The sequence below is a fragment of the Ruditapes philippinarum genome, unplaced genomic scaffold, assembly GCF_026571515.1.
Source record: "Ruditapes philippinarum isolate M1 unplaced genomic scaffold, ASM2657151v2 ctg11213_1_1_1_1, whole genome shotgun sequence".
In the NCBI taxonomy this organism is placed as follows: domain Eukaryota; kingdom Metazoa; phylum Mollusca; class Bivalvia; order Venerida; family Veneridae; genus Ruditapes; species Ruditapes philippinarum.
In genome coordinates, this window is record NW_026857585.1 from 1 (window position 1) to 15,699 (window position 15,699).

The 15,699-nt window shown below is 31.3% G+C and overlaps 1 protein-coding gene across 1 annotated transcript; it reads left to right on the forward strand.

Annotated features, from left to right (window-relative positions):
• Window positions 1-339: 339 nt before the first annotated feature.
• Window positions 340-13,850, forward strand: LOC132750248 (sodium-dependent dopamine transporter-like; the record flags this gene model as incomplete). The annotated part of the gene is given in 12 exon segments (XM_060740190.1): window positions 340-474; window positions 1,195-1,447; window positions 3,708-3,846; window positions 6,156-6,290; window positions 6,860-6,963; window positions 7,852-7,976; window positions 8,478-8,590; window positions 9,265-9,393; window positions 10,337-10,436; window positions 10,782-10,882; window positions 12,563-12,730; window positions 13,199-13,850. Coding segments are annotated over 12 exon segments (1,610 nt in total), but the record flags the coding sequence as incomplete, so codon positions are not given.
• Between the last annotated feature and the right edge of the window lie 1,849 nt (window positions 13,851-15,699).

Sequence of the window (15,699 nt, forward strand, 5' to 3'; positions counted from 1 at the left end):
TTTTTAGATTTTCCACCATTTACTTCGTTTCTTTTGTATAGCAGTCTTGACTGTGTTTTGGGCATATTCATTGTAATATTTCGGTTATGCAGATGTCAGAAAATTTCAAATAAAGCAATCAACAACATAGAGCATAGTCAAACACTTAATAATTGCACAAGCTCAATTTGTCATATTTAACATGTACGTTATTACTGTAACTCATAAAAGCTTTTATTAAAAGTGTCCATTTTTGATTTCCAAAACTGTCATTGTTAAATTGCTTTTTCCAACATCACTAAAACTAAATCTTTAACTGGACTATGATTTCAGTGATAACTTTTTATGTTATTTATTTAGGTGCCTTCTTGATACCGTATGGTTTGATGTTGATATTTGGCGGTATACCCTTATTTTACATGGAACTTGCGCTTGGACAATTTTACAGAACAGGGGCCATCACATGTTGGGGTAGAGTGTGTCCATTATTCAAAGGTATATAAAACAGCTTAATACAATCTATTTCATTTGAAAGTATCTCTTGGTGAATAGTGAAATATTCACGATCATCACATCAAAACGAACTCGCCTGTTGTACACGTGTTTGAATCTACTATCATTTGTATGTCTAAATTCTGATGACAAATGTGTTTTGTTCAAAGAGTATCATACTAATAGAATAAACTTTAAATGAGAATACATTTTATATCGGTCTTATTATATGCTAGATAGGGAACGTAAAGATGCTTTTCGATTTTCGTTATTTACTCCACATTTTAAGTTATATGTCGATAACTGGTATATTTTGAGACTTAAAATAGTTAATTTGGTTTGTTTGTTATCTCGGTTTTACGGCGCACTAACACAGTGCCGAAAAAAAAGAAAGATGATTTGAGCTCATCTCGGGTGTTACAAATTCAACACCAGTGGTCAAAACCACCTCACCTGCTGGAGCTAAGAGATGCATATACTCCAGTTATTTTGGAACCATTTAGTCGCCGCATACTCGTATCACACAGGGCAAACCTTCAGCTACAAGGGGCATATATTTAGAGCTTTGTTTTGATGTTTTATATATAATCTAGTAAGTCAAATGTGCAATCTCATTTTTATCAGAGACCTACTGACCTGATACTTACTTTTATTATTATATAAGTTAATTTCTTCAAAGAGTTGTCTTTGCTTAAATAAAGTATGTTTTCTTTCTTCTTTCAGGAATAGGATGGGCAGTGGTATTAATTGCATTTTATACAGACTTTTTCTACAATGTTGTTATCGCGTGGGCGTTACATTTTTTCTTTGCTTCATTCACGGGTAATCTCCCATGGGAAAAATGTGACAATAATTGGAACACTCCATTATGTTTTGAGGGAATAATGGACCCTCCCGAAGTAAATAGTAGTGATACAAACAGTACTTCCGGTAACCAATCTTTGCAAAGAGTGTCTCCTGCGCACGAATATTTTGAGTAAGTTATTTATGTCAATATAACACATGGTTTTTAAATTTATTCAACATATTCAGTTGAGCATGATTTTACTAATTTTGATCCCATTTAAAGACCATTGTGCCTCAAATATGCTTTATTGTCATTTCTCAAATGCCTTTAATTTTAGTGTACTTTTGCAGTATCCAAAACGTTTCTGATCGGCCAATTACCTGAACCATCATTTTCATTTGTTGCTTTTTTGCAATAGGTACAGTTATAGTGAATAAGTATTTTGTATTTTCGAAAATACTATTTTGTTTACATTTCGCTACTTTTTTGACAAATTTACCGCTACTTTCTTCAGTTTAAAAACATTTCACATTCTCTTAAACCATTATTCAACATTAATATTATGCTAATTTGTTTAGAGACTATATAACCTTTTAATTCATTTAATACTCTTCAGAAAATTCTTCATCTTGAATGTTAAACGATAAACTGTAATCCGTATACATATATCTGTATTATTTGACTTAAAAATTAAAAATCTTTATCATGTTTAATGCAACAAATCTAAATATTTAATTGAATATTGAATTCATTATGGTCTGAACTGTTCACTATTCAAACAGTGAATAATTGGGGCTTTTTCCCATTTTCCTCCTTATAATGCATTGTTATGTATACAAAAAAGCAGATCATTTAAGATAGAAGCGTAATAGGGGTCAAAGAATTATAAATTAATCTATGTTTTTGTGTGTTTTTTTCTTCTCACTATGAAATAAATGTTGTACCACATCTACTCTGTGTGTTTACCGCGTATTTGTTTAATTTAAGCATTCCTCCCCCTTTTGTAACAAAATATGCACCAATCTGTATGCACGAGACGGATCAATTTTGAAAATGAAAAAAATATTCAAATTTTATGGCACTTCCTCTGTAATATTTGCATGCAGACGATAATTTCAACAAATGAGTTTGTACACGTTTGTTTTCATCTTGAACCTTTTTGTTTCTAATTAACTGCGTTTATATACACTAAGATTTACTTCACTTCAGTGAGGTTATATTTTTCTGGTCCTTTGGGTTTATTGAGTTGAAAATTAAGTACCGTTCAAGCCGGTGCTAGGGTCAATCAATCAAACCGAGTCTTCAATTTTGCTGTCTTTAATGCTTCCGAGGGATCACTTGATTTCGAGATATTTATAATTAATCATTATGATGCAATTACACCTATTACGTGCATTAGTTATATACCTGTTAATTTGTATATATTTATTGCCCGTATAAAAATATTCTTTGCTTTTGTTACGTTATATGATGGAAAAATGTGTGAGATTAAATTCGAACAATTTAAGTTAACAAATTCTGCCAATAAAACTTCGGTCACCATATTTAAAAAATGTTGTTGTTTCATCTTTGCTTTTTGTTACGTTATATGAAGGGAAAATGTGTCAGATTAAATTAGACATAACAATTTCTGCCAATAAAAATCTCTGTCAACCAGATTCAAAAATAATGAAAGTTCCAAAATTCATATGCTGAAATAGGCAGGGCAAGGGACAAAGGGCGACCTTGCGTTGTATTCACCCGAACAGCTCATGCATAGCCGAAATAACTTATAAAGTCATTTATATAGCTTTCTTTGGGGAACTTCATTTTTGAAATTTGTTCGTTTTTTGCACATTACTAAATTAATTAGTTAAAAGAGTTAAGATATATAATATAAGTATATTTTAACCTTCACTTAAAAAAACAAAATGTTATTTGACTCCCAGTTGACTTTTTATTTTTATAAATAGTCTTTTATGACAGGCAAAACGTTTGTGTACATGCTATATTGCAGTGTTTTTCCCCAAAAGCTAAAAACCCTTGTTAAGTGAATTAAAATAGTTTAAATAACGACGAATGTGGTTCTGAAACGGCAACGAAAAGAGAGCCACTTATGTTAAATTGATTTGCTACATACGCCTTTTTTTGTTAAAATAGTAAAGTCACATGTCAATAGTTATTTTAGCTTTATTAATTTTGCAAACGTTTTTGTCTGATTTTGTAGTTATCAATATATGGCATACATAATGTACAATTCCTTGCTAGGAAGATGCATTATTCATTATTAATCCCACACTTTTCTACATATTTGATATAGAAATGAATCGTATGTCACGTACGTTTTGGCAAAAAAAAAGGAACATGCTGATTAACAGTGCATAGATTAATCCCCTAACCATTATATGAAACTCTTGTTGTTGTTTTTTTATTTAAATTGAATATAATGGTAGAACTATGTTTTTTGTAGGCGCGGGATGTTACAGCTGCACAAGAGTGGCGGTATTTTTGCTGTTGGTCAGATTAACTGGCAGCTGATGTTATGTCTGCTGGGGGTATATCTCATCTGCTACTTCAGTCTCTGGAAAGGGATCCATACTTCCGGAAAGGTATTTTTCAATTTCTTATTCGCGGAAAGGTGATTTGTAAAGCATCCTGCAACTAGTATGATTTCTTCACTGGTGCCCAGGTTTTGTGTGAAAACTATGGTTTTGATCACGTGATAAGAAAAAGTCTTTGAACTTTGAATTTTCTGATGGATTTATTCTCTCATTTTTATCGTTCATTTCGATTAACTTCACATCATAATAAAAACAACGTTTTTTTATCAAAAAGACTCTGAAATTAACATCAGGATTTCAGTCAAACAATAATTGTGCAAAAATAAAACCTCACATAATGTATTTGAGATATTCAAAGATGAAAAAGAAGCAATAAAGTTCTTTGATTTTCACTATGTTTCTACTCGCGTAATTTGTCGAAAATGTACACCCGGTGACCATAAATTTGTTACGTTCAACCGAGTTATGTCAAACTACATTAGCATCATGTTCACACCATCTCGTCTGCCGTATTCAGTTTTCCCGCTTTATTACCATCATATACTCATAGAAAACACGGAGAACCCATTACTAGCTACACACATCGGCCAATTTTGTCGTGATTGAAATTGCTTACGGGTTAAAATCTTAAAAACCATACTTGATGTAATGTAAATTAGGGCAATAATACCGTCTTATTTTAAGTGCGAACGCGCGAAATTTATCAGTTGATCGAGTGACGTCATCACGCTTTCAGCATCATTTGAACATTAAAGAGAAATCAGCTTGATAGATCAAGGAAATGCAAATATTTGGTTACGTCGTATATCCCTTGATTCCATTAGTTTGTCGCATAAAATAAGGCTGCGTAACGAACGAGGGCACGTTGATTTTAACCTCCAAATTATATTTCTATTAATATGCAGACGACAGATATGTGAGAGCTCGCGAGCGTCTAGTCTCGTTTGAAATATGTCGTCCAAATGTAACTGTAGTAAATATTTGACAGACAAAAGTCATTACAGAACTATTAGACAGTATTTGTAGACAAACTCGAAGACTCTGTTTTTGCGATTTTACTACGGTACGGTGTGATGCAGCCATTAGCTTGATTGGAATTCGGCGCGTGACTACGCATAAATAGTTAAATTAGCCGCGTATTTTTGAACTTTGCTAAATGTTTATTCAGTAAAAATCCTTATCAACATTGCTTATTATGTTATTCTAATAAATAAATTGGAAGTTTTCGCTGGTTAATAAACTGCTGCGCTTGCAAAAATAACTTTTACATAACATTTATTCTGCTGAAGGGACGATTGTAAATATTTGGATAACTGTCAAAGAACTTCTCCCATCACAGGAAACTGGCATTTCCGGTCTTAATTGCGAATGTTATTGACTTCTGATATACTGATCAATATTTATGTAAATTTGCCCGACTTTAATCATTTTAAAACGAAAATTAATGAAGAAAGAAAAACAATGGTAATGAATAGCTTTTTCTATTATTGATACCTTTTTGAAATATTGTTATAAATAATCTATAGCCGCTACAGTAGTGAATGGAATTTTTACATATTTCATGTGTGAACAAATCATAACAAAAGTTCATTTAGACTTAACAAATATGATAATTATTTACAACACCCGGCCACGTTCTACCCACACGTCACTAAATGATTTAAAAGACTTGTAAATTATGTAAATTTGATGTAAATTGTTATCAAATATTTAAGCAGACATTTTGATAAAAGATGTTACACAAATTAAATGTAATACAGTGATATTAAGAGTATATTTTTATTTGAGTTCAACAGCTGTATATCATAGAAATTTGCGTCTTTTTGTATTAGCAACAAACACCAAAACTGTAGGCGTCATCCTGCAAATACCTTTTAGATTATTTCAAGAGTTGGCCTGTTGTATTTATAAATTATTTTGACAAAAATATTGTTCTATCAATTCATAATTGCACGAAACTTAAATAAGTTTTAAATAGTATAGTGGTCCAAGTGGAAAAATGAAAGATTAGAAGTTTTATGATAATGAATTGTTTAAAATTGATGAAAAATACTCGTTCATACGACAGGTTCAATATTTGAAACAATCTTATAATATGTTAAGAAGTTAAACAACTTTTCTTCGAAGAGCAAAATAAAAGAGCAAAAACCTCTTTTTTCAATGAGCAATCTATACTGTATAGATTTACAATCACAATTTTCATAGCATTTTCTTTTCATTCTTATATTAATGCAGGAAAAAAACAGGTTTGTTTCTTGTCGAGAAATAGATTTAACTATTTGAAACGAACGGTTGGTCAGGTTTGTACGTTAGGTATTTTGAATAACAATTTTAACGTAATATTTCATGTTTTTCAGGTTGTATGGTTTACAGCTTTGTTTCCCTATGTCGTATTGTTTATTTTATTAATCCGTGGGGCCACTCTACCTGGGGCAGGTGAAGGCCTCAAATATTACCTTCGACCAAACGTGACCAGACTGGCCACATCAGGGGTAAGGTTGCCATTTAAAACAAAAAAATACATACTACACTGTAGAATAATTTAATCCTTGCAAAAAATTCTTTTGAAATATAATAGTTCAGATGACTGAATGTCACGCACGATTTTTGTTCCCTAACCGTAACTGAAAACAGAAATGGCATAGTTTCAGTCACGGACCATACGGCAACCGAGGCATTCCCTTAAAAGTCATCATAGGACAGAGTTGTTCGGAAAGTTAGTAGACAAAGCTATAAAGTAATAATAATCGGTCATATCAATATAATATTGTTTTTATTTTGCTTAAATATGTATATATTTGCTGCATATTTCATCATTAATGAAGATGAAAACACTTATATATGCAAAATGCCAATTGCCCTGGTAACATGATTAACGTTTTACGGAGCATTTTTATGTTATTTGACTATTTCATTAGCCATTCCAATATATAAGAAACAATAACTAGACAGTAGATAGCCAAGACAGTAATTTAATACTTGCATTGCTTTTATAATCATTATCATAATTTTCAGTGTCATCGTCTATAAAAACTTATCATTATTATGGCTTTATATTTAGGTATGGATTGATGCAGGCACACAGGTTTTCTTCTCCCTGGGGCCAGGTTTTGGAGTATTGCTCGCATTTGCTAGTTACAACAAAAGAGACAATAACGTTTACAGGTAAGGTAACAGCACAGTTATGCTAAATGTCATTTGTTATACTAAGTTCAAATATCGTCATTGTTTTATTATAATATTTTTGAGAATGTTTTGAAAAATTAAGAAGTTTTTATCGAAATTATTATTATTTCAAACATTTTATTTCTCAAAACTTTCTTTAATCATTTTGATGGGCAAAAATTAATCAACAATTTATTGCAAGAAAAAATGATAAATTATGATAGTTCTCGGATTTGTAATAAAAATATTGGTACAACCTTTGAGCTGTAAAAAGATATTGAAAAGTTAAATTGCAACATGTCATATGGATAATTTTCATGACTCCTTCAAGTATATAAAACTTTTTATATCAAGACAGCATGAAATGTTACCTAATAGTTCAAATTCTGTTCAAAATATAACATCATTTCTTCATAAAATATGAAATATTACAAAATTTCTTTTTGAGATACGAAATATAAAAGCATATCTTTACAAAATACGAAATATAGGCCTAACATCATTTCTTTTCGAAATCTGAAATATTACGCCATTTATTTACAAAAAACATGTACAACATATCTTTACAAAATACGACATATTACATCATTTCTTCACAAAATACGAAACATAACACACACAATTTCTTTACGATATCCGAAATATAACACCATTTCTATATAAACACGAAATATTACACCATTTCTTTACAAAATACAAAATATAACACAATTATTTCTTAACAAAATACAATACCATTTCTTGACGAAATCCAAAATATAAAACACAATTATTTTACAAAATACGAAATATTACATCTTTTCTTTACGAACTACGAAATATAACACCACTTCTTTAACAAGAAACGAAATATTACAGTTACAACATTTGTGTTGTTTATATTTACAGAGATGCTTTGATTACCAGTATGGTGAATTGTTGCACCAGTTTCTTCTCCGGGTTTGTGATTTTTATGATCCTGGGTTACATGGCAGATAGGGCCAAGGTCAGCATTGAAACTGTAGCCACAGAAGGTATCGTATACTTAGTATATTCTTTATTCGTCTATATTTTTCTAATGGAATTGTCCTGCTTTGAATTGGAAAATGTTGAAGAAATTTAGATTCATAATGACATTTCAAATGATATATTCAAAATTGACAGTCCGGCTGCTGGTATTATACTGGCTGATAAGACAGGTTGTTATAACTGTGAATGATTAAATGTAAAAGACCTAAAATATGCTACCAAACAAAGACACAAAAATGCCGAAAAAAGTCATCGGCAATGTAACATCATTTTGTTTTAATGTGACATTTTTGTTGAAATCTTCTTGCATGCATCAGCCATGGTATTTTTTATCCAGACCTCAAATTAAATCTTTATGTCAAGGGTCTTCAAATGGTTTGTGTAGTACAAAAAAAAACCCATACAATTTTATAGATTACTAATTCTACTTCAGCGGTGCGTTTTGCATCCGTTTCATAATTACATCTCAATAATACAGTTGTACATATGATTAAATGTTTTCCCAGGTCCAGGACTGGTGTTTGAGGCGTACCCCATGGCTATAGCAACACTTCCCGGATCAACTTTTTGGGCTATCATTTTCTTTTTGATGTTACTCACACTTGGACTTGACAGTTCGGTATGTTTTTGTAAAATAAATAAATATATATATATATAGTCTCTGATATATTACAGTTTTTTTCACTAGTTGCTTTTTTCACTAGTGAAGAACACGTGTCCATAGAAATTCAACTTGTAAAATCATAGAAATTGATTAAAACATATCGCTGCAATCGCTGCAGTTTTATTTATTTTTGAACAACCCTCCTACTTTATTCTTTATTTTCCGCTGTTTTGATAATTAATTGTTGGCTAAGTGACATTTAATCAGTCAAAATGTAATGTAAATACTTTAAATAAAACATAGCTATATCCAATAAAATATATTTTTTAAAAAATTCATAAACGATAAAATTGTGTTGTTTCCATAAATATTTATTTAAACGGAATAAAATGTTCCGGAACATAATATCATGCTGCTATTTTAAGGAGGGTTTTAACCATTTACAATGGCGTTGTGCATGCGGTATTCGCTCTTAAAAAAATATACCAACATAGTATTTGGAAAGTTCACTTTTCAAAATTCAAACAATAACTGTAATTTACAGGAAGCAGATATATAGTTTAATACACTATAAATTATAGCATAATTTGTTCAGACTATTATTAATTGAAAAGTCGATGAAGAATATCATTTTACATAAATTCAATGCATTCAATGCATTTTTAAATCTAAATATTTTACCATTGTAGTTTGGAGGTTCAGAAGCGATTATCACTGCGTTATCAGATGAGTTCCCCATACTTCGCAAGCACAGAGAAATATTTGTAGCAATTTTGTTCGCGGTTTACTTCATCATCGGACTTTCTTTTGTTTCACAGGTATAGCTTGTATATATTTCAACATTCACCAATGAATGGAAATATGCAATGTTATTAAGGCAAAGATCAAATTATTTTATAGAGCATTACATTTTCTTATCTTGTTTTACCTTTGAAATAAAAATGCACCAGTGTATATAAACTGATCATTTCTGGTATATATACAATGTTGTACCTTCAATATTCGTCATTGATAGGAAATTTAGATGTCATTAAGGCAAAGCTGAAGTGATTAAATAGAGCATTACATTTTCTGATCTTGATTTACCTTTAATATAAAATGCATAGATCTGTGTTTGTTAACCGATCCTTTCTGGTATATAGTATGAACTTACCCCTTACCATGCTAAATATATTAAAAGAACTTGTCCATCTTTCAAACTGGACGAAACCATTCATCATTTAAGGAAAAAAATGAAAATATGTACCAGTGCAGACCATAAGTTGACGGTACGGATACCGGTTGATCTTGGTCTGCACTGGTCACAGAGGTATAACGTGTTTCCAGCAGGCGAAGGTTTAATCATACGGTCTATCAAGTCATAAGCAAGGACTTAGTTATTAATCAGTAATTTCAATAATATAATTTACAAGTTTACGCATATACATGTTTATCCAAACTTTATCTATTTCTATCATATAAAACATGCATTCCAGTATTCTATTGAACAATTTCAAACGTAAACGACCATTTTGTTCTATCACACAAAGAAATATCATAGTAATACATTTACATAAAACATTGTTTACAACATAAAATAACCTATAGTATGTTAAATTCGAACTTTTCTTCTGGTCCGAACGAGTTCGAAATAGACAGGTCAACTGTAAAATGTAATGGGTTTATGTATGAAAGAATAAGACATTGCAAAATATTAAAATATGTTTTGGTGTCTAAAATATTTTTAAAAGATTTAATTAGATATGTAAATTCATATTTTAGGGCGGAGCCTATGTTGTGACGTTAATGGACAAGTACGCAGCCGGATATTCCATTTTGTTTGCAGTTTTCTTTGAAACATTAGCAGTTTCTTGGGCGTATGGTAACATGTCTTTATGTTTATATAAAATTGTGATTCTACATTATAAATGAACAAAACAAAATACTTCTTTCTAATGTACCAAATTTGCACAGTCACAATGGTTGTAATAAATAGTGAAATAATACGTTTCAAAATTTTGACCAAACAATGAATACCTGCAATGGAAAAATTTATTAAGTTCATATGCAAGCAGAACCATTTACATGAGTATATTTAAAGACCATCTCGACAAAGTTGTTAAACACATACAGCCAAATTGTTAAAAAAAATCTTCATTGTCAAGGCAGATACATGCACAATAGAATCAAAATGCGTTATTCAAGCACATATAATTGTAATTAACAGGTGTTGAGAGATTCTCTGATGATATTGAATCTATGGTGGGATTTCGACCCGGCATTTACTGGAGAGTCACCTGGAAATACCTCGCACCCATCTTTTTATTGGTAAGCAATTTCTGTATGCCAATGAGCTTCTTTTTCATACATGTATATATGCATTTTATGATACTGCACGTTTGTATTGGATAATTGTGACTTTGTTAAAAACCTATATGATGTGATTGTGGATTTTTCTCTTAAAGTAATTCTGCTGGGCTGCGTTTCATTGAAAGCCCCAAGTGTATTCAAAGTCCATTGTACATTTTAACACCATTTTTTTATCTTTATCATAGTCCAATGTTTGAGATCATGTAAGGTCTTGTACTGTGATTGTTATTTTGTTTGTTTGTTTTAATTGGTGAAAATGAACATGGTCGTATCGCAATAGTGTCGTCCACTCATAGCCTTTTTGTGGTCATTGATGAAGTAACTTATTATAAAAACTCTTCTCAAATCATTTCACAAGCGTTCTTCAACATTTCCGTTGGTGTTTATGTTAGAGATTGTATTTCGGGCATTTTTACTACAGACTTTGTCAAGCATTTTCCCTATTCTTAAAGTCTGCCTTTGACAATTTCATAAACTGCCTGTATTGGTTTCAATTCTGTTATTTGATTCAATACAGTCATGACCTGCAAATGTTTTATTACTGCTCAAATTTCCTTTAAAGCTTCAAAGATTACAGATTTTCCCTTAACAAACTAAAGATTAATTACTTGCCGTTATTTCGTCGATAGCAAGCTTTCTATTCGCGTCCTGGCAAGATAATCGCCATTTTAATGTGTACGGCAATGCAAAGAAATAATTAACAATGAAATTGCAATTAACCTCTTGTAAAGTGAACCAACTTATTATACTGGCTTTATTTTTATGAAGCCTTCAAGCTTGTTCAGATAAGTGGTCACTAATTGATTCTATTAAGGAAGTTTATGAGCCGCGTCACGACAAAACCAACATAATGGCTTTGCGACCAGCATGGATCCAGACCAGCCTGCGTATCCGCGCAGTCTGATCAGGATCCATGCTGTTCGCTATCAGATTCTCTACTTGTTATAGGGTTTGTAAGCGAACAGCATGGATCCTGATCAGACTGCGCGGATGCGCAGGCTGGTCTGGATCCATGCTGGTCGCAAACGCACTTTGTTAGTTTTGTCGTGACACGGCTCATATTATGTTTAAATAAACGGGTCTTTGATAACAGTTTTAGTTGAACAACGTATATACCATGATAAACTAAAATAAAACTGATTTAGTATTTGCTATACAAGAATAATTTTCGTGATAACTACCGCTTTACTGGTCAACATAATGAACCTGGTTAAGTGTTTCCGGGTTAAACATGAAAGAAACTTAACTGCGGGTTAATCTTCTATAAAGTTAGTTTATGAGAATGTTTTTGCACGCTATTATGACGTCAATTTAGCACAGTGTATGAAGCTCATTAACACGTCGGCGAAAATAGTTCAAGAATTCATAAGTTCATTAACTTGCTAGGACTGTTATATTCAAGCCCACACCCGAGTTCGTTTCGTCTAGCTTTTACATAGTCAATGACACTGCCACGATGGCCGATCGTTGCAGAAATAACTTTAGGATGAGCTACCTTCTTCACCTACCAATAGAAGATTAATAGTTACGTCAATAAATCAGTGTTTGTTCGGCTTGAAACAAGCACAACTGGGTCAACGATATCATTTTACTTTACATTTCATAAATCATCACAATGAATTCTATATTGTATTTCAGTTTATCATGATATTTGGTTTGGTAAACTACGTTCCACTAGAGTATGACGACTATGCGTACCCCTGGCAGGCGAACTTCATCGGTTGGTGTATTGCCTTATCTAGTATACTATGTATACCAGGATTTGCAATCTACCAGTTCTTACGAACAAAAGGCTCCATTTCTGAGGTGAGCTTATTTGAAATTATCATTAAAATAAACTGAAACATTGTATAAATCTTTACATCGAAGTAAGTCCTCAACATAGGGTCCAATCAGCAACAGTTTGCATGAGAAACTGTTCTATTTATCATGCCATGCAAATAGTTTTGGGAATGTATGATCAGAATTTATTGTACATAAGTATATCTACAACACAAGAAAATGCATTCCACATATCATAAAATTTAAACAAAAGAAAATACAGTTGTATTATCAACTGAAGTGCCAAATATCAGCTCCCTGTAGATGGTAATAAAGCTGCTCATGACCAGATACTTGTCTTTTCACAACTACAAATCGTTGTTCCACTGAATGTTTTTACTAAAGTCCATGGTTGTTCTCAGGACAACACGGTATCATTCTTTTAGCGGATAAAAGACTAAAACTTTATATATTCAAAAGGAAACGTTAAACATTTATTTTGATTTTCCGCAGCGTTTCCACTACCTGTTGACTCCATATTTGGACAGCGTCGCAAACTGCGAAGGCGCGGCTTATAATGACGTCAGAGTCAATGGCGGCGTAGTAGGCGTTCACGTGTAGCTACAACAGCCAATCGGAAGTCCGCAAGCATTTAAACGCAGCATGCCAAAATATGAAAAGCATGCCAAAAAGTACGGAAAGTTTTCACAGATACTGAAGTGTGTGAACAATATAAACAAATTGATGTAGACAATGTTACAAGATTGTGCAAAGATGGAAACAGTTGTTGTTTATTTGAGAAATTTGACTCAAATACACAATGATTCATAAGTGCAATAATTAAAATTGATATTGTTGAAGTGTTTATATACTTTGTAATTGTGTTGTATTTTTTCAAAGATTACATTATCTAGCAGATTATATGATCTACATAATGGGATCTTGTCTTAAAACTAGAATCTACTGATATTTAAAACATAAAACATGCATATGATCAAATCATCTGAAATGTATAAAAGTAAAAAGAAATTACAGGTTCATCATAAATTAGAGGTGGAAACTTGTGCTTATCAAATTTCGATTATTCGGCTTGTAATATTCAAATATTCGATTTTCCCCAAGTGCTGCCAATTACAGGGGAAACTGTTGTGTATCAGTAAGGAATCTTGTCAAAAATTGAAGATATTTTGAAATACGTTTTTTCTTACGAATTTGGCCATAGATTTTGCAGCAACTTAATCAAAATGATTAATATCTGACCAATGGAAACGATCTATCCGTCAAAAAGAAACTAAGGAACACCGATTTATATTAATTTGACATTAACTTGTTGGTATCTTTTACCCTTATTCCATGACACGTTAACCTAATTCAACTGTTTGGAGTTGGTAGACTTGCTAAAACGTTTAATATTAGTTCAATAGTGATTTAAAGCAACATTTTAAGTCAACATAGACCAACTAGGATATTCACAAACATTTATTAGTAACGAGTATTGTCGTAGCCATTTTATTCACGTGATTAGAGTACTGTCACGTGCTTAGAGTACTGTCACGTGATGAGAGTGCTACCCGCCAGATGTGCTGTACATACATTTTTTGTTACATTATAATATATATTTAACGTATATAACTATACCATATGTTATGTTGTAATATTGTTAAGTTTATAGGAATTTAGCCCTATGCACAAATCGTGACAAAGTCGCTTTTTTTTACAATCTCTACCAAAATTGGACTAATTTCAAGTCAATTCTAGAAAAAAAAACCAAATATCTGTACCTATAAATAATATGTCATTTTTTTCTAGTTTGGTTTAAAGTACAAATATAAGTACAAATATTATTTTAATAAACATAATCTTATTATCAAACATGTGTGCCTTACATGAACAATTCACATATTTTTCTTTATGAAAAAATGCTCTAAATTCAACATATTTACAAAACGTATCGTTTATTAATCTTTAAAAAGTGGTCAAGAATGTAATTTTAAAAGAATTACATTGTAATTTGCATGTAGAAAAGTCCTATAGTATAAAACTATAACATTCAGTCACTTAAAACAATTTGGTAATCAAATATTACAAGTAACTTACCTGTGTTATATACATGTATAGTTATTAGTACTGATGTGACGTCACGAACGTAACACGTCACAGTTACGTCCATTACGTCTACTTTAACATCAACTGTAATTGGACAATACTACTACTTTGGTTACAAATTGAGTTAGTTCTATTAGATATTAAAATTTGATAAAAATCACATTTGAAATTACACAAAAGAACTAAAAGGCAAAACACAATCTGGACGAGATAAAATGGATACTAGTTTCCTTTAAAGTACATAAAAGATGTGATGAAGATGTTATATTCTTACCACTTCAAATTTTAGGCTTTGATGTATACTTAAGAAGCGTTATTATAGTTTCAATTGGTGTGTTAAGTGTACAAAAATATGGTTAACTCCTTAATTAAACCTCCAAGAATAAACCGGTTATTAAAAGTATCATGAATCCAGACTTTATAAGAATACACTTCTAGCAAAATGAAAAAGTTCTTCATGTATATATATTATAGTACATGTATATTGTTGTCTATGGGTGTATACCATTCTTATACAAGTTGTTATTGTTACTATTTTTAAAGTTATGTACATATATATACCTATATCTGAGGTGTCCATTATTTACTTACTACATATTAAAATGTGTTGTTTTTTCTACTCATTTGTATTTAGGTTTTGTAAAGCTTGAACAGTGATGCATTAATATAATTTATAGACTTTCAATGTGGTCAATATGTACTGTTATAGACCAGTCTTAAAAGTCATAATGTGTTAGAGAATGTGCAAGGTGTTAGAGATTCAAAAAACTTCTGAATTATGAACAAAATGAAGCTGAAAATTTGAAATATTTTTTTCTTCTATTAGACCAGAGTCGTTACATGATTAAAATTGTTAATAAAATTTACGTTGCCCCTGGAATGAGTATAAATAAAATTTCATTTTACTC